Below are 19,160 nucleotides of genomic sequence, written 5' to 3' on the forward strand. Positions count from 1 at the left end.
CCCTCATATGTGGGATCCCAACCGGGGCCCTCTGGCATCCCAAGCCAGCTCTTAACCAACACGCCACTCAGCCGGTCCGGAAACATTTTTATTTTTAAGGCATCATAGCAGAATGGTGGAAAAAGAAAGAATGAAGGAAAGTTATCACACCATTCTAACATCTAACTTTGAGTAACTGTTAATTTAGTTTTCAAAATCCATGCATCTCACGATTTGCATTCTTTTGTTTTGTAACAAAAATGGAATTTAGCAGATTTGCTGAAAAATTTAAATGATAAGTGTAATAGGGTTAAAAAAACTTTTCATCTTGCTTTTTAGTATTAAAACTAAGAGGTTTATTACTAGTATCTTGGCAAAATGTAACACTGTTCTAAAGCATCTAGAATTTGTGTTACTCTGTATCTTCTGACATGTTAGGACCCATTTCATACTTAATGGCTTGTGAGCAACCCCAAGACTTGGGAAGTGTGTGCAAAGTTGCCCAGATTGACAGATAAAGGAAAAGGTCTGTATTAATTTCCAAATAAAGAAATGCACGGCGTGCTATCTCACGATGATTATACTCTAAAGTACCAATTAGAACGCATCAGAAACTAGAGCGAGTTGACACTCTACAATAAAGCAAATAATTTCCAGTTGGAGGGGCAGAAAATGTTAATATGCAATGTTCAAGACTACAAGAATCTTTGTAAAAGGAAGTAGCTAATAAGGTTTAATGATGCGTGTCAGGAAGCCGCAGTATGTAGGGAAACACAGCTGGCTTCATTTTGTAAACTATTTGATATACACATCTTTCTAGTTCGCCATTATCAGCTGTGCCAGTGCCACTGGGGACAGTTCAGCCTTCAAATCAGGGCACTTCCTGTCCTCTAAATTACCAGTACAATACATTAACATAACATGCTGCCGTAGGCTGGTGCCCTGACGAAAGCCTGTCCGCTTACGAGGGGACTGAGGAAGCCATCTGTAAACGCTGTGGGAACAATGTCGCCAAGCTAAGTCGGCTACTAAGTGCTGGAACCATTGAGATATATCATAAAACAGACAAAACAGTTGGATTTAGTGAGTCAATAACCTCCACAAATGGTCACCATCTTTATACCTTGTGTGTTCAAATTCAAATTAACTCAAAAATGCTTCCACTGAGAGCCCCCGCCTACCAGTGTTTCCTTGTGAAGGGGACACACGCGTGTGCACAGAGGACCCGGCTCCGGCAGGCAGAATGCGTCCGACTGCTCGCGTCACCCCAGTTAGAAGGGGCTGCAGTGCGCAGGTGACAGCAGTTAGCAGCAGATGACAGAAGCACTGTGAATTTGCACCAGATGGCAGCTAAGGGTCACTGGAAGCTTGCAGACCCTCCACAAGGAAATCCTGTGTTAGGCAGCCATCGCCCTCAGAAGCTCTTAGACACAAATTAATTATTCAGCCACCAAAAGACAACTGCTGGGTCACAACACTAATATCCAAATGCTGTTCAAGCACTTGGAGCGCCTTCTTTTGAATGTAATTACACGTTAGCTGTGAAAAGCAAGCATGCCGGTGATGACACAAAGGTGGCCTGAACTAAGGGGCCAAACCAGGTGCCCGGAGCACCGTCTTCAGCACAAACACGCTGCGCGTGGCCAAACCGGACAGGCCCACGGGCTGGACCCGGCAGTGCCGTCCGTGCCTCGGCCCGGAAGCCCAGGACACATGTCAAGACGAAGGGCGCGCAGGACGGGCGGTCAGCTGTAGGCGACCCAAGAACAGCCTCCGCGTCTCGCAGGTGCTGGTCAAGCCTCACGCTCCAAACCACGCGTGGTGCCCCCACGTCACGCCACTCAGAGGTCCCCTGTCTGTGTTCTCGGTGGAGAAACGCAGGCGCAACGCTTCTGCCACACAAAAAGAATTGCATAATTAAGGGACCTTAACAGGATCAATCCCACGCTAGTAAGTACCCTAACGTGGCTTCACTGCTGCTTAGGTTGCTTATGACTAACTTCTGACCCCCTGTGACCTCAGCAGCTGCCAGCCCGGTAGGCTTCACGCAGTAAGCGCTTCCGTGTGACGCCTGGGGTCCCGGGGCTCCAGCGCCGCCCCCACCCCGCCCCGCCTGGAGTCCCTACGGGGTGCGCGTTGGCGTCACAGATCGTGTCACTGCTGTCCTCACAATTACAGCTGCTGCGTGTTCCATCCGTTATGCACATTTCCGTTAGGTTTGTGAAACAGGCTGGTCAAATATGATCAAATGCTGATCAGATTGTTCTATTTTACCATTTTTATTTAAATGTGGTGAACTAGCTGGCACCAATACTGTCCTGTGGGGGAAGAACAGACGAAATAAATGATTCCATGTTATGGCCAAGATGCCCAGAGGAAATCCCCACGGAGGGGAGCCAGGCCCTCCGAGGACACAGGCGTGCCCCGTGCTGTTGTGGAAGTGGCTCCGCTGTCCACGTCCACTGAGCTCCAGCTGGGTCTGGGGCTTGGGCTCTGGGCAAGGAGGTGGTCTCCAACGGCCGCGGATCCAGGGAAGGGGGGCACCAGCCTCTCATCCATGTGGAAATGCCTGGCCCCAGAGGCCTCTGTCCAGGATCCCGGACGTTCAAGGCGCAACCCACAGGCCTTGTCCCCCCACAGCTGTCAGAGCGGGGTGACGTGGCTGATGAGAACGGCCTTGATAAGCCCCTGCTCTCATGGAAACGGTGAGGTTAGAAGCACATTCCTCCTAAAGGATGATCCTGTGACTTACACGAAAAACAACTTCAATGGTAACACTGAAGTGAAATGCCTGAAGTAAGCTTTGGTCACCAGGTTTCTCTTAAACAATGACACACTGCAGGTAAGCTAATTTTTCTTCAATGTCCTTTCAGAATAAGTCTGACCCAGTGGCAGGTAATGGCACCATAACGACTAGAACTTCTGAAAGGGACTGACCGTCACATGGCCACCCAAGTATCTGAGATGCACCATGGACACGCCACACCCTCCACAGCCTGCGTGCTGGGCTGTGGTGTTCTGAGAACGGGCTGTGCGCATGTGGCTACACCTACCGGGCTTGTTCCCCAGCTCACCCTCTGTTTCAGTTTAAGCTGCAGAACGCGGAATTACCGTATTTCCCCATGTATAAGACGCACCCTTTTCTGAAAAATTTAGGGTCTAAAAACTAGTGTGTCTTATACAGTGGTTGTAGATTTTTTTATTTGCATTTCCTGCTTTTTTCGCCCTTGTTTTTGCACTCATACAACCACTGTATAAGACGCACCCAGTTTTTAGACCCCAATTTTTTCGAAAAAGGGTGTGTCTTATATATGGGGAAATATGGTACCTGAGGGACAGTGGAGATGGGGGGGGGGCACGTGCACTGGTCCAGAGCAGCCTTTGACTCCTTGTGGAGGGGATGCTCACTCAGTCACTCGGTACCGGCCCATCCGCCCTGAGGACCCCGGGGAGCTCGGCCCACACTCCTCCCAGCATGCCTGTCTGGTGCTCTTACGAGGCGAGACCAGGGTGGGCACATCTGGGTCTCTGCCGGAAACGTCCCCTCCCTTTCCCTCTGGCCCTGGAATGACAACTGAGGACGGGCTCACAAGCCACCCATTTTAGAAATCTGGAGAGCTAGGTGAGAAACGTACGCAAATAGTGAAACTTCTATAAGGTAAGAGAGTAGCTTCATGACCTAGGGTAGAGAAATATCTCTCAGGCCAGACAAAGAAAAGACTGATAAACTGGACGCCATGAGAACAAGAGCTGCTCTTCACCGGGAGAGGAAGGCGGCAACAGCGTGTGTGTGTGGGGCAACAGTGACGTAACCAGGTGCTCATACCAGGGTGCATAAAGACACCGACAAAACAACAAGGACTCCTCATAATCCAGTGGAAAATGGGCAAAGACACATGCAGGCACTTCTGGGACAGCCAATGGACACTGACGGAGAGGCCGTCTCACTGGCTGCCAGGCGTGTGGAAACAGGAGATACCACTACAGACCACGTGGACGTTAAGACTTTTAAACAGCAGACACCACCAGTGTGGGCAAGGTTCCACACAAACTTGAATTCTTTTATACCACTGGGAAGAGTGAAAACCAGTGCAATCATTTTGGAAGATTGGATTATATAAAATGGAAATAAACGGACCACACAACTCAGCAACTCCAGTCATGGGTGCACACCTGACAGAAGCTGTGGGATAGCGCACAGACGTGCGACACGCTATGATGTGAACAAACCTGACAAGCAGGTTACTGTACAAAGGAAGCCAAACATAAAAGAACACGTGTCACGGCACAACACACAGGCAAAGTGCCGGGCTGCTGCGAAGCTGTGCCCCCTCCAGGGCGGGGGTGCTGCGGGAGCTGCCATGGCAGGGCCTCTGTCTTCCCTGCGCCATGGACACTGAGTGTGCACTCACTTTGCTATGACTCTCAGCTGTGACTTTTGTAAGTTTATGCAGTTTGTGTATGTCTGTAAAGTCAACAAAAGAAAATTTAAAACTAAAGAAGTAAAGCAGAAATTGAGTATTATTCTGTTCTTAAGCACAATTCAGGTATAAGCCAAAGCTCCCTGGTTGAAAGGGGGTGCAGCTACACCGCCATGTGGCTCAGACAGAGCATGTGTAACTCGGTGTGCAGAGGAGACATTTCAGGGAACATTAGGCAGGCGTACGACTTCAGGAATGAGAGGCTGATGGGAAGACATCCATGATCATCCACGAGTATAAATGTCTGAGGAAGTCAGACTCAGGCAGTCCTACATGTCTGCAAATTTTAAGGTTGTGGACATCATTTTTATAGGACAAAGGCTTAGATGTGGAGAGTGTAACTTTATTTTTCTAAATATTCAGTTTAGTGGAGATCGAATCTGGTAACATCCTAGTTATTAACTGATTAACATTAGAAATTAGTATTTCAGATAGAAATTCAATTGCATTCAGGTGTTTGCCACCCCGTCGCCCACTGCTGCATCTAAGTGTGCATGCGGCACTGTTGGGCTGTGACAGGTCACCATCCCAGCCGATCGCTGCTGAACGCTGTGCAGCCCACTCCAGTCTGCACACACCCCCTCCCTCCCCGCGCCCCAGCCGGACTCTGGAGCCTGGGGGAGGCACAGAAAGCAGCCTGGGGTCCTCAAGCCTGCAGCACCGGGGCTGGGCTCCCTGTGAAGTGTCCGGCCCAGCCCATGTCCAGGGGCTCAGCCCCAGGCCTTGTGCTTCACGGCTCACTCCTGGAGTCCTGCTGCGAGGCAAGGACCCCACATGCACCAGCTGTCTTTTTTCTTTTAAGATTTTATTGGGGGATCGGGGAAGGGGAACAGCCAAGTTACTGTCCTTTTGTTCTTCAGTCTAGTTGTGGAGGACTTTGCTTCACTGGCCCACGTTGGTATTATCATTGCGCTCTTCCCGGCTGAGGCAGTCGCTCGTGGGCCATCGGACGGCTGCTCACGGCGGCTCACGCCCGCTGCCGGCAGCCCCACTGCAGCCTACGCCGTCGCCAGTGACTCACGGCAGCCCAGCTCCAGGTGGAGCTGTTGTTCACCATCTTAGCTGTAGAGGGCGCAGCGTCACTGGCGCATGTGGGGACAGAAGGGGCAGCCCCACTGTGCAGAGCCCACGCTCCACCAACTGAGCCACTCAGCTGGCCCCAGCTGTCTTTCCTGCTTCTCCGACTCCTGTCCCTTCTCCACAGAAGGCTAAGACGGGTGTCCCTGATGGGCTGTCGACTGCCTGGTCTCCTCCTTTTGCACTGTTCACGCTCTGACCTCCCCGACTCCTGGGAGACGCTGCCTCTTGAATCTCAGCAGCACCCAGCTCTTTCCAGGCACAAGTCAGTGTTCGAGACTGTCTGATTTGTTTCTTTTTCAAAGAACCTACTGAGAAACCCCAAAGCTGAGCTGGACCACATATTATTCTTCACACTGACACTGCAAAATCCTGAGTCTCCTGGGCCCGGCTGCACTTCTGAGCATCGGGATGCGACAGGCCACGTGAGGCACCAAACACAGGGCACCAGGTCGCCTCACCCGCGGTGGCGACACAACAGGGACCCGAGTGGGTGCGCGCAGGCCTACCCGGCTCCTGTCTCGTCCGCGACCGGCCCTCGCGGCCATCACTGCGGAGGAGCTCGCGTCCCCGCCCTCGGTTTCCTTTTCCTCGGCCCCGGCGCGCGGTGCCAGCTCTCCGGCGGCAGAGGGGCCGTTGTGACGAAGCCTTGACGCACACGCGACAGGCCGAGCCTGGGGCGCCCTCTCCGCCACCCCGCAAGTCTGGCTCCCTCCACGCCGCCCCTCCCCAGCGTCCCAGGTGTTTTCAGTGCCCCCCAAACACCCCGCGAATACTGCGGCTCCCGAGGTCCGGCCTTTTGAAATGGTCTGTTCCGGTGCCGGCCACGCCGGCAGACGCGACCCTCGAAGGCAAGGCGTTTCTGTGCCCGTCACGCGCCCCGACCACGCCGAGCTCGCCGCGTGGGTGAAGGGGCGGCGGCCCCGCTGTCCGGACGGCAAGGGTTCCGAGACCACGGAGGATCTGCACTCCGTTATCAGTAAGGAACATAACATACGGGGCAAACTGACATCCAAAGGGGACAAACTGAAAGCAACTTTCCCTTAATCAGCAACAGCAGCACCCAACCACCAGAACGATCCACGAAATGGGATCAGAAAATGACGAGAAACGGGCTGGGCCAGCGACAGGGGCCCACCTGCCGGGGAGACCAAAGGACGGCCGGAAGGGCCTCCCACTTTATTCTGAAAAACTACTGCAGCGTTGACAAAGCAACGAAGTGCACAGTTTTATACTCTTTGAACTACTTCTGTGCATTTTAAGGGGAGCAGTAACTCAACTACCCTATTTACTCTTAAAACTTACATATGGAAGATCTTTCCTGAGCAGCGTAATCTTTACAAAACAGATTAGAGCCGGAGCGGCCTTCTTCAACGTCTGGTCAGCATTAATACAAAGAACGTGTAGTTACAACGCGCGCGTTACACATCCTCAAGATGATTTAAAATGTGTATTAAATGAGATTGTACAAATGACATGGATGCTTTCAAATGTCCAAGAACCACGTACTTATCTCTTTTGGTTTTAATCAGCAACCATGTTATTTTTAAAATTGTTACAAGTCTTTACCCAGAAAGCCAAGGTTTAATGAGAGTATATCTGAAATAAGGGTTGATTAATTAATGGATGTGAGGAAACTTTTCAATCTGATTTCCTTCTTAAATCCAGAATACATTCCACAGTGACCCAAGCCCGCTAACAGGGCCGGGTGCACACACTCACCCTCCTGAAATGAGGCTGTGCGATGTCACCTGCATTTACGCAGTACGGCAAATGCATCATCTTAGAGCGAAATTAAACGTTGGGAGCAGTCATTTTTCTTTATGTTGTTTGGAATTAAAAACATATTAAATTGGTCCATTATGAAAATTCTGTTCTCTATATTGTCTGTTTCAGACCATGCATGTCTGTATCTTAAGGCTATGAAACAATTTTTGTAATTATAATAAAAAAACAAATTATTGGCTTTAACTTAAGAAAATTGTTGCTTGAATGACTAAATACCCAAGCCAAACAAAATAAATCCTTCTCTAAATTGTACCGTACACAATTTGCTCATTTCTACAGGTTAATGAACTCTATGTGGTGATGTGACCCTTGTCTGTTTTCTCTCTCTCATCTGTGTGTCTTGATGTTGTGACGGTGGGAGAGTGTCCATGATGCAGCACTCACAGGCTTGTATGTGACACAGCGAGTGACAGCGAGCAACACCGCTGCCATGAAGAAAACGCTGCAGTTCCCATCAGAACAGCGACGTGCGCAGAAGTCTAGCTCTGCAGCTTAGATTTAGTCGGAGCTCTAGGCCCACCTCCCTAAATGTGCTCACTAACTCTGACATCACTTAATCTGGAACATTAAAAAAAACTGTCCTTAATGCCCACGGAGCACGTCAGGCCTGAACTAAAACACCGTCCATCGAGGGTTTACTATGTGCCAAGTGCAGGGAAGGAGACGGAAGACCAGTGTGTCCCTGACGGACCCCTCCCCGTGACCATCACTTTACGGACAGTGCTCCCCACCACCGGGCAGCCCCACTGGGCAGGCCAGCTGTGATCACTGAGAGCAGGCTTACGAAGGGCGGGACAGCTTGTTACTTTGCTCAGGGTCACAGGATGGGGAGATGCCGACCTCCTGTAGCATCAGGCCTCAGCGCCTGCATCTGTCCAGGCCTTTTGGACACACAGGTCCCTCTGTAAGCACACCTGTTTCGCCAGCACAATGGCCTGACACCACAGATGTGCAAAACACAAAACACTGCTCACCAGGCGAAATGTTCGACTCTGGCTCGAGGACACTCTGAGCTCCTTTGATGACACTGCCTCTAAGTCACTTAAAGACAATTCTATCCTACACTCATCTAAAGGCTCTTGGGGTGATGAGTTCAGTAGCTAATTTGTCTTTCATTGGTTCTCTCAATGACCTACTCATGTGTTTGCTCAATCAGCATTTACTGAACACCTAATGTGTTCGCCTTAACACATCATAAGCTTTAGCTGAAGTCTACAAAATGAACAATCACATGGTTTCAACCCTCAGGAAAAGAAACGAAAATAAAACCACCAGAGAATAATTACGTGAGTGTGCCCACGTCTTCCTCTGCAAACACAGGTATGTGTCTGAGCAGAGTGGTCCAGGCAGCAGAGAGGGAACAGCCCGAGGTGGGGTTTGGAGCCACGCCGTGAGGAAAGCAACAGTCCAGCAGGGTCTGGGGCTCCAGGAGGAAAGGCGAGCAGGCTGGCACATAGCGGTCAGTCAAATGAGTAAATACATTAAGGGGGATGGTAACCAGGTTTCTCACTGTTAGGGAAGGGAGTTACAACACTGAAAAAGAAAACTCGAACAAAACCCATAGGCTTGGATAAGAACTGGAAGTGTGTCTGCATTCATGGTGTTCAATACATGTAAATATAAAAGTAAATATAGACTTAAAGGTGTGTGCGTGCACACCAGTCCATCCTTCCACCCACTCACACGTTCATCCATCCACTCCTCCCTTCCTTCCTTTCACCCATCCACCCCCCCATCCATCCATCCCACTGTCCATCCCACCACTCTCTGCTGAAAGGAACCCAGGCCTAATCCCAAGGTTGGGGCAAAGACAGTCCAAGATGAGTCAGGAACATGTTTTTGTGACAGAAAGCACAAAGGGTATTTTTAAATGGTGGTTTTATGACAAAGGAACATAGTCACCAGGATGAATGGGCTTCTACAGGCCAAAGGTGGCCCATGGGAGCATCAGTCAAGCACAGTAACAGATAATAACCCCGTGAACAAACAGGAACCCACAGGTCATACACGACAGTGCAACAAGTACTGCGTATGCCACGTGGGGCACAGAAACCTGGGGAAGTGCGCTCCTTGTCGCGTGCTCACCCCACGCCCTACACTGCCAGAGCGCTAACAGCATCCAGGACAGCGTTTCTAGCTTTAAACTCTTACAGATAAAGCCAACTTCCTGACAAAGACTACACCTAACTTCACGTCAGTCACCTTTGGAAAAATACCCAGAACTGGAATTGCTGGATCCTTTACATCCTCTTCCAGCTGCTAATTTAAACTGTCCAACATCCACTACCTGTGAGGAGCCTGGGGTGCACAGAGGCCGAGGCACAGCTCCTGCCTGGGGGAAACAGAGAACAGGCAGAAACAGGGTGACATCCATGCGAGGCCTAGAAGGCCAGGACACACACGAATGCTGGTCACCGTATGTGTAGAATGTGATGGGGAGAAGGAAGGTCACCAGCGAGGGTGGATGTGAGCAGGGCCAGTACAGAGGGGAGAGGAGAAAGGTGATGGTGGCACCCCATGCACAGTGAGGGGTCCCGCCCATGAGGACAGCAAGGGCCCGCAGCCCAGGTAAGGCGTGCCCAGATGCCGGCCGCCCGTGGAGCACACAGCTAACCAAGCTGACAGTTTAAATGTACCTAAGCTTTTCAGGTCGTAGCTCTGCGGAGGAAACCACTACAAGAAGTGATGGGCACTTTAGGCAATGATTGCGTTTCCAACGTCTATGAACATCTTTGTGGGTCTGTATAAAACAGACCCTTTAAAAACCCTTAAAATGTTAGGGTGAAATCTGTTAATAACTTTATAAACTTTTAATGTGAACAATTCCTCTTCCCTACCTGTTTCGAAAGCATCAAGCTCTGTGGACTACTAGATTTGCTTCAAAACTAAGAATAAAAATCAAACGGACTGTTGGTTACAGTTCTGTAAGTGTCCTGTCTGCTCGGAAGTCTAGACTATTCCGGGAGTGACAAGCCAGCGAGCACAGCCTCCCCCGCCTCCCGCCAGCATCTCATCAGAACTCCCTCGCTCTCAGTGTCCAAAGCGTGCCCGCCATTCTGTCCTTGGCCAGGAATGGACCACGGCTCAACACTACCACGAGTGGTCAGGAGGGCAGACACCAGGCTTCCGATCGCCCTCTCCACCTGGGCCTCATTTTAGCAAACGGTAACCCACGCAAGGAAACAGTCGGCACCGCAGTCCACTGAGCTGCCTAACCCCCCACCCTCACCCCAGCACCAGGAGCACCAGAGGGGCTCACACAGCTCCCAGACTGAGATACAGGATGCAGTTGTCAGGAGCCAGCCAGGCATCCACCGGGCTCAGCGCGCACGCCCAGCCCGGGGCAAGGGGGCGGCCTGTACGCCCCGCTCACCGCGAGGGGTGCAGCAGCTCGCCCCGCCCACCGCGGCCCCGCCCGCCGCGTCAGCGCGCTGCACTTTCAGATACTCTGCCGGAAATACTGCAACTACGTGCATACTACCTACTGAAGCTTGTAGTTGGAAGGCTCTGTTCACTGGAGGGAGAGCTAATTAACCTTCACTAACACATTTGGGGCCCCTTGCAAATATTACTAAGAAATACACTGGCGCACCAATTCCAATTTACACTGTAAAGAAATGTCTAATGTTAATTTATCCCATAGAAGTTTTTCTGTTCTGTGTTCAACAGGGTTCAAATCATTTCACTCTGACTTCAAGGCCTCAAAATAGGTCTTGATTCTGACAGAATTAATCAGTTTAAAAATCAGCTTTTCAGAAATGTTGGACGTGGACAACTGCCCCTCAAAAAGGAATCCCAGGCCAGTAATAGCTCATTATAGTGGGAAAATTCAAATTCACGTGATACAGTGTAAAGTTGTCCAAAAGGTAATTATCAGCTGACAATGCTAATTACATAGGGAGAAAGACTGCTACGGAATTTCTTGTTAAATTTATGTTAAAGGCTCCCCTTCCCCAGGGCCTCCCGCTGCACCGGTGCGCTCCGCGGACAGGTGCCCTGTACACAGCCTTCCAGGTCTGGGCAGGTGACCTTCTCGTAGGAGGGGGAGGCGGGGGAAGAGGGGGGCCCACAGGTGCCCCAGAGTCCTGCTCTAGCAGCCCTTCCCAGGGCACGGTAAGAAAACCTAGAGACCTGCCTGCCAGCTGACCTCTGGCTTGCAATTTTCCCCAATAAAGTCTGCTTCTGACCAGTTTCTGAGGCCTGGTGACGGGAAGGGGCCCGATTTGCATAACAACAAAGGGCATCCGGCACACAGCCCCCCACTGCCCTGGGAAGATATCTACTCCGAGAATTTCCAAATGCCAGGAAAACCTCCTTCTCTCCCTTCTCTGTCTTCAGTCACAACATACTCAGCCCCCTCTGTACCCACCGTCATTCTAGCCCCATAAAGAAGCTTTGAAGCTGGTCTTTCACTCAGTCTTACTAGGTAAGATACTTCAGACCACGTTTCTTACCGGTTCCAAAGGCTTTCATCAGGAACGCTTCAGAATGATCTGGTAGTAATAAACACTCAGTTTCGTAAGCTTATAAATTAAGAAGAAAATGTCATGAGAAATAAGTCATCACAAGTCCCACCAATTTCTAACAGTGTTTATGGCCTCAGGGTAAAGAATCAAGGATTTCAAAAAACAAAGACAATTATGGAAATACTTATTTGCTTCTTGAATAAATTATACTTGCCTGCCAAGAATTCTGATTATAGAGAATTTAGCTGTCCTGCACAGAAATGATGCAACGCGACCATACAGCTCTTGTTTAACAGGCAACAAGTGGCCAGCAGCCCTTCTCGCTCAGAGCTTCGTGCAGCACCAAGTCCTCGCAGCGACACAAAGGATTTACTTTAATAACAAATACGCTGTGTCTCCGATTTAGAACACCTGCTTTATAATCACATTCATACTGAAAAGAACTTTAGGGACAAAGTCCAAGTTTTCTATTTGGATATCTGCTGTATTTTCCGACAGAGCTCTGCGTCCAGATGTTATCACAGGGCTGCTGTCCACCACTCAGCATTCTGCCTGTTCATCGCTGTCCTGAAGTCATAAGTTCATTTATATTCACGCTGCTGATGGAACAGCACAACTTTTAACTGGGCTCGCAAGCACCAAAGTGTGCGAGTGCCGTGAAGGCAGTGGGCTGTCATGTCACAGTCCCGGGAGACCCACCGGGTCCTGTCTGCAGTGACTGTTCGCTTGGGTCTCTGTTCGGTCTTCCCCAGGGGCTCTGAAACACCGCGACCTGTGAATATTTAATGACAGTCATTCTGAAGGAGGCTTCCCAAAGTTCTTCCCTCTGCACACTGACTGCCACGCCATGTCCTACAACATGCAGCTCTTTGCTCGTGCAGCACACGACTGCACTTCAAACAAGAATTTAAATCCCCAAATGGTTTATTCCTCAAGAAGACAACCATTAAAAACGTTAAGGGGCATGAGACTGCATGCGAGCATAAGCAAAGAGAAAAACAAGTTATTCTAGTGTAATATTTTAATATACATCGACACAGCTTTAAAATATTAATAAACTGTCCTTTTTCAGGTAAGAAAGCTGTTCTGCAGATCAGCCTTGACATTCCCACTTGCAAAGCGCACCAGCCGGCTGTAGCTGGCTCCATTGTCTGAAAGGCCTTTCCAGCAATTCAGGGAATCAGCAGAGCTCTAATTCAGGTAATGGCACACATACATCACCTATGCCTGTCAGCGGGACAGCTGAAAGCATCGTTTCATTAGCAACACAAACCGATGTGCCCAAGGCATTACAATATCCGCTTGGAGCAACTTGTATTATCATTTCATCCTTGACGTTCTTGCTCTCAGCAAGTTATTATTACGGACAGCGTGAAAATGGCAACCTGTCACGACTGATTTTTCCTCACCTCCTGTAAGTATTTATTCCCTCTTAAATGTAATCAAGTATCATCTTATTAAATATATCTCAAGTGAGGTCTTATAAAGCAGTCCATTATGCCAGTCGCGTGCCTTATAATTTAAACTTTCATCAAATATTATTGTAAAAGTAATTGCTTAGTAATAAAAACTTCTGATTTGTTCAAAGTTTTAAAATAAAATCTTCAAACTTGTGTGGACCCCAGCTCCCCGCTGACACTCTGAGGGAAAACATTTCAATCCTGAAAAGGAGCTTTAAGATTTCTTTTTACCTTAGAATTTTCCTCCATTTAACAATATTGTAGGATTTAGTCTTGATCCCTATGTCTGGATAAAACATGCTATATTTAAAAAAGTATTCTAATAAACTTCTGCAGTTAGCACGAAGCTGTATATTCTGATTACATAAAATGATCAAGCTAGATTATAAGATTCACTTTCAAAGAGCAATCTAATAGGGTGGATTCAAGTGGGACTTCTGTCAATGGATTTAGGTAAGCTTGCTGAGTTTACCCAGGAATTCTTTTCGCATCGTAGGTAACAATGAGCACTCACTAGTGGACAGGGCACTCAGTCTGCAGCATGCATCAGGACCCCCCACCGCGCACGTACAAATTTCTGACTCAGGAGTCTAGGGCGGGGGGATCTGTGTAGGTAGATGTGAAGCTGATGTCGCCACCCAGGGCCACTCCACTGGGCAAGTGTGGGCCAGGTGTCCCAGAATAAGGCAGGTGGCTAGGGCAGCAGCTGGAGAAAGTACCTTAATTTCTGAGTTTATAAAGTGTGTTCTTGGAATAAAGTGGAACGGTATCTACTAAACCTGGGTTTTCAGGTGTATGAGTAATCATTCTTTTCCCCTTATTTTTCTGCTTGAATTTTTCTTTTAAAAGGCAGCTAGAGAGGACAAAATGGACAAAATGAAGAGAAAAAGGAAATTAGCCAAAATAAGACTTGGGACACTAGCTGACTGGAATGACGAGTTTACAACTATATTTTATGAAGCAACCAATAAAAGCAGTTAAATACTTAACATCCTTCTGCTCAACTCTCGGACGATGTTAAAAAGTACAGATGCCGGCCCACGAGAACGCGCAGCCTACCTGCGGAAGTCACACACACGCCCACCTCCGTCAGAGACGAGGGCTGCTGCTGTCCCCAGAGACAGGATCCCTGGGGACAGCCCTCCCCAAAGACAGGCCTGTGGGCTGAGCAGGGGCTGAGCAGGAAGGGGTCCTGGGGGTGTGCCGAGTGTCAGAACCCCGCACCACGACCTTAGGAGCCCGCTGCTCCTCCGACACCCCCACCCCAACCACCTGCCACACAAGACCAGCCATTTCTTTGCTTCTGCTCTGGGCTCTTGCAAAGCAGCCTCAGAGCATCGCCTACTGGGCCTGGCTCCGCTATAAGCTGAAGACCCAGCACCAGCGGGGCAGCCACAGGCCTGAGCTGCTGGGCTGAGGTCCTCTATGCGTCCGGAGTGGCTTAAAGTCCAGGTTCACCACGTCAGATACTGGTCATTACTCTTTTGTCCTGAAGTCAGCACAGCTTTCACTGTACTGTTTTTCATCCTAGGGACTGAAAGCAATTTTACAAATCTGCAGGTTCCTCTTATACGCGCTAATGAAAGCAGCAAGTGAAAAATGGAGCAAGATGCGGGGAGAGGAGGGGAGGAAGATACCAACGGGTGGCTGACTGATGACTGTGAGTATTTTCTACAAACCGAAGAAACCATGCCCCTTTTCACATGGCAGCTATTCTCCATATAACAACATACCGTTTTCTTTTAAGTAACCTTAGATTTACATATTTAAGTGATATTCTTCCACAGAATATTTGTTCTTCTTTATAAACTGAGACTCTCTGTCCTCTTACTGAAAGCATTAATAGTTTTGTGATATTGATTTTCTCACCAGAAACAAACAAAATCAATGAAATCTTTTCCCCGCGGTCCAGTTGGCCTTCCGTCACCTTGCTCTGAGCCTCGGGCGCCCTGCCTGAAAGCTGTTCCGTCCCCTCCCTGACCTTGGCCCCAGGGCCCTCCACGTATGACCCTCCCCTTCAGCACCGACCTCCTTCAGAGAGTCCTCCTGCTGCTTGTGGCATCTGCATTCCACCCGAGTAAACCTGTGGCACCGACTTCTGTGTCACTGGTGTTTCCTGGTCGCCAAGGCTGCGACCCGCCCGTGGCTCTCATGCCTGGTCACGCCCACAGTGCCAGCACGTTGGCTACCACCCACCTCCAGCATGCTCTCCCCACCCACTTCTCCTCCTGGCTCCGAGGCCGGGGAGCTGTCCACACGAGCACGCCATGGGCGGTCAGCAGTATATTCACGCAAGACCTCCACTGCCCCTCCCTCTGCACTTGGGGTGCGACCAGGCTTCCTGTATTCCGTCACCTGAGGTTAGGACGTTACGTTGCTCTGGCCGAGGAAGGGACGGACCCACATCATCATTGGCAGAAGCATTTCTTCTTATCCAGTGGTCATGGAAGCATGTCTGCAGGGGTCCCTGAGGCCATGGGGAGCATGTTAGGCATGAGCCATGGGGTGAAATCGGCCCCGCGGGAAAAGCCACTGTGGTTTTAGGGAGGTCTGGATCGCAGCATGACGGACTCGCTCGTAAATGTGTACCTTCGGCCCAATTACTCTGCCATCAATGAAACTTCACCTAGCGGCCAATGTCCCCATACGCCCTCTGCATATCACAGTGCTCAGACTGAGGACTGGGAACAGTTTGGCTTCCCTGAAAAAACCCAGTGACGCTTGGGTGCATGACTCCATCTCCCTATTACTAGCTTTCTCTGAAGTCCACGTCGGCTGGCTGACTCAGCTCTGGCAAAGTGAGGAGCATGAGAAGCAGTCTTCCAGCACTAAGTCACTTCTGTCTTCCCTTCTCTATTCAGGGACTCAAACACCACACACTCTGTCAATACATCCCCTAGATAAATTACACCGGTTACTTTTTGTCCATGATAGCTCTTGTAACCCTTTCCTGAATTTTATTCTTACAAATCTGACATGTAACACTTAGAAAGATTTAATGACATACACATTGAGAGATGTCATTTCCCTCCTAAGATTACTCTTTACAAAAGTGTTTCCATCCCAAGGGGGGCTCGACCGTGCACGGCGCCGTCAAGGAGAAGGAAAGCAGCGCCACGCCGACTGGCTGCAGCTCCTGCTCCACACGTCCCCGCGCTAAAGCCACGCGGCACGCAGCCCTGCTCCACAGTGTCGCTAAAGCCACATGCAGCGCTCCCTCCGAGGGCTGTGCGGCTTCATGACGAGCGCACAGAAAGCGCTCAGCACAGTGCTGTGTTCGCACTCGGCCCGGGTCTTCGCTCTCACCACCTGGAGGGGAGCCCCACACACCGAGTGTGCACAGGAAGGTGCCAGCCACCAGAAGCGCGCGTTTGCTCCACGTGGGACACTGACAAGTGGCAACGTGAGGATTCAAAGCCAATTCTGCAAACCTCCCAGGTGCCAATCCTATTGCAGACACATTCTGCCAACACCAAGGAAATCCAGAAGGCTATTTACAAAAAAGGAGAGAGGAAGAGGAAGAGAAAAAAGAGAAGGAGCAGCATGGATGAGGAAGAGGGGGCAGGGACGCAGGAGGGCAGCGGGCGGCTGACGGCCTTGGGCTCCGTGGCGGGCAGGGCCCCCTGACTCAGCGAGGGGTGAGGCTCAAGAGCGAGGCCGTTCGTTCACACTGGACACTTCCTTCTACAGGAAGGCAGTAATGACAGGTAGCGTTTACTGAGCAGTAAGACACAGCATTAAACCACTTGCCCAGGGTCAAGTGCTGTGAGGTGGCAACATCTAGACTGGGACCCTGGCAGTCAAGCTCCACGGCCACAGTCTTCCCCGTGGCCGTAAGCTCGAGAAAGGTCACTAAACAACTCCAGGTCAATAGCCTTTTTGTTACGATTTGACTCTTGCACACGTTGACTGCATAAATAACAATCTCAGGACTGTGTAACAGGAAAAGAATCAATTTAGAAATATAATCAAGCAGTTTGTAAAACTAAAATCTGGTTTTTAATATACTTCGCCTGAAATGGAAATAACTTAAATAAAACTAGTTTAACAATATAGCACTATCAAATTAAATACTATAAAAACATTAATATAGATTCCTTTATTTTAAAAATGAACCATGAATATAAAAATAAAGAGTGCAAATTGTAAAATAAATAGATTGAAGAGAAATTAAGAGACCCACAATTAACTCTCTAATTATGGGCAAATTATATATCCAACAATGAAAATTTAAGAGACATGTAAAACTCTGATTAACCCAGAAAATATACTTTCGGAAATTCTTCAGTATGAGCATAAAATGTTGTTACATAAATAGAGAATTCATGCCCTAAGCCACCAACGCTTTAAAAGTCTGTGTCACATCAGATAGCAGCTAAAATGAAAGGGCTATTGAGAGCCACACGCACCTTCTTAGGAAAGGAAAGAGAAGTCCATTAAAGCGGTCGCCCCTTAGTCTAGCCTACCTTATTTTTGGGATTGGATGTGTTCATTACACTTCGAGTCTCTTTTCCAGTATAAATGACAACACCTATTACCGTACCTGCAAAACACGAAAGTGGTCCTTACAGAGATACTGTGGAGGGTGAGCACAGAGATAACAATACTTTCTAAGTAATCGTTTTAAAGAAATATTATTACATTATTCAATCTTTATATAAATGTATCCAAGAGTATATTTAATTTGACTAGTTCATTAAAACCTAATCTCAACTTTTAAAACAAACTTTGAAACACTCAAGTGATTTCTTAAGCAATACAAGTTTACCTACATATAATGTTAGAATATATACTAATATTCTTTTCACTGAACACAGAAAGAGTGACACTGTTCATTCATCAATGCCTACGAAAATGGTAATTCTAACACTAAAGGTACATTACAAGAGGCCACCTTCTTCACTGGCCAAACTCAACGCATGACCTTCACACCAACACGGCACCAGCTGAACCACTGTCTTTGAACGAGTCTACGGGTAAGTTTCCACTACACACATCACAGCACCACCTGGAATAACAGTCTCTGCTGACATTTCAGCACATATGCCATTAAAACAAGAAAGGAAATATCTGATTTTGAATTGAGATACTGTTAGTCTCTCTTGTTCATGTTTCCATGTATAATTGCTTTTCTAATTGTACATGTCAATAAGAAATGATAATTTTTTGGCCTATCAAACTTAAGATAAAAGAATACTAAAATACCCCTAGAACAACCACAGATTATTACAGAGGCTCGGAGGCATTCATCTCTGGAATGTCAAATCGAAAGCCATGGGCGTCTGGTTCTAGAACTGCAGCTATGCGTAATTCATAATCGTAATTCATTCAAATTTTGAAGGTGAGAAATATTATCAAGGTGACAAAGACAATGTATCCATAATACTCATTGAAATCAACAACACTGCAGCATTAGCCACAAGGATTAAACGACTCTGACGTCGTGTTAAGTGAACTGCGTGAGGTCTAGCGAGTCGCCAGTCAGCCCCTAGTGAGTAAATCTGGCTTAGGGATGGATCGCCTGCACATAAAGCACAGTGGCAGCTGCATACCCCATAAGTCACAGTACAAACAGCCTCCTCCACAGAATGTTCTGGAAGCCAGAAGGTGCTAGAGAACTGCTCACCAGTGGTATTTGCAGAGGTCACACATTTTTCTTTTTTAGAATAATTATTTCCCCTGCCCCTTTAAAAATGCGTGTCCCTGGGAAAGCTGTGAGGCCTCTGTCTACTGTGTTCCTGAACGGAGAGGAAGCCCCGTCCGCACGGTAACCGGAACCACACCCATGCTGCCCTTATTCATTACGGTTCAAGTAAAGCTCCTTAGTCTTATGTCTGTACTTAGTACACAGAAAACTATTAAATACATAATGATATAGTATTTCAAAAACTTTCCTAACTTCCCAATTA

General features: G+C 48.7%; 1 protein-coding gene across 4 annotated transcripts in view; it reads right to left on the minus strand.

Annotated features, from left to right (window-relative positions):
- Nucleotides 1-19,160, minus strand: part of ATP9B (ATPase phospholipid transporting 9B) — a 183,904-nt gene that overhangs the window by 75,246 nt on the left and 89,498 nt on the right. For all 4 annotated transcript variants that reach the window (XM_019643360.1, XM_019643362.1, XM_019643361.1 and 1 more), the window contains one exon: nt 17,718-17,794. In XM_019643360.1, coding sequence (XP_019498905.1) covers nt 17,718-17,794 — 77 coding nt within the window. The remainder of the gene's footprint in view (nt 1-17,717; nt 17,795-19,160) is intronic.

Source organism: Hipposideros armiger, unplaced genomic scaffold (genome assembly GCF_001890085.2).
Source record: "Hipposideros armiger isolate ML-2016 unplaced genomic scaffold, ASM189008v1 scaffold_77, whole genome shotgun sequence".
Lineage (NCBI taxonomy): Eukaryota > Metazoa > Chordata > Mammalia > Chiroptera > Hipposideridae > Hipposideros > Hipposideros armiger.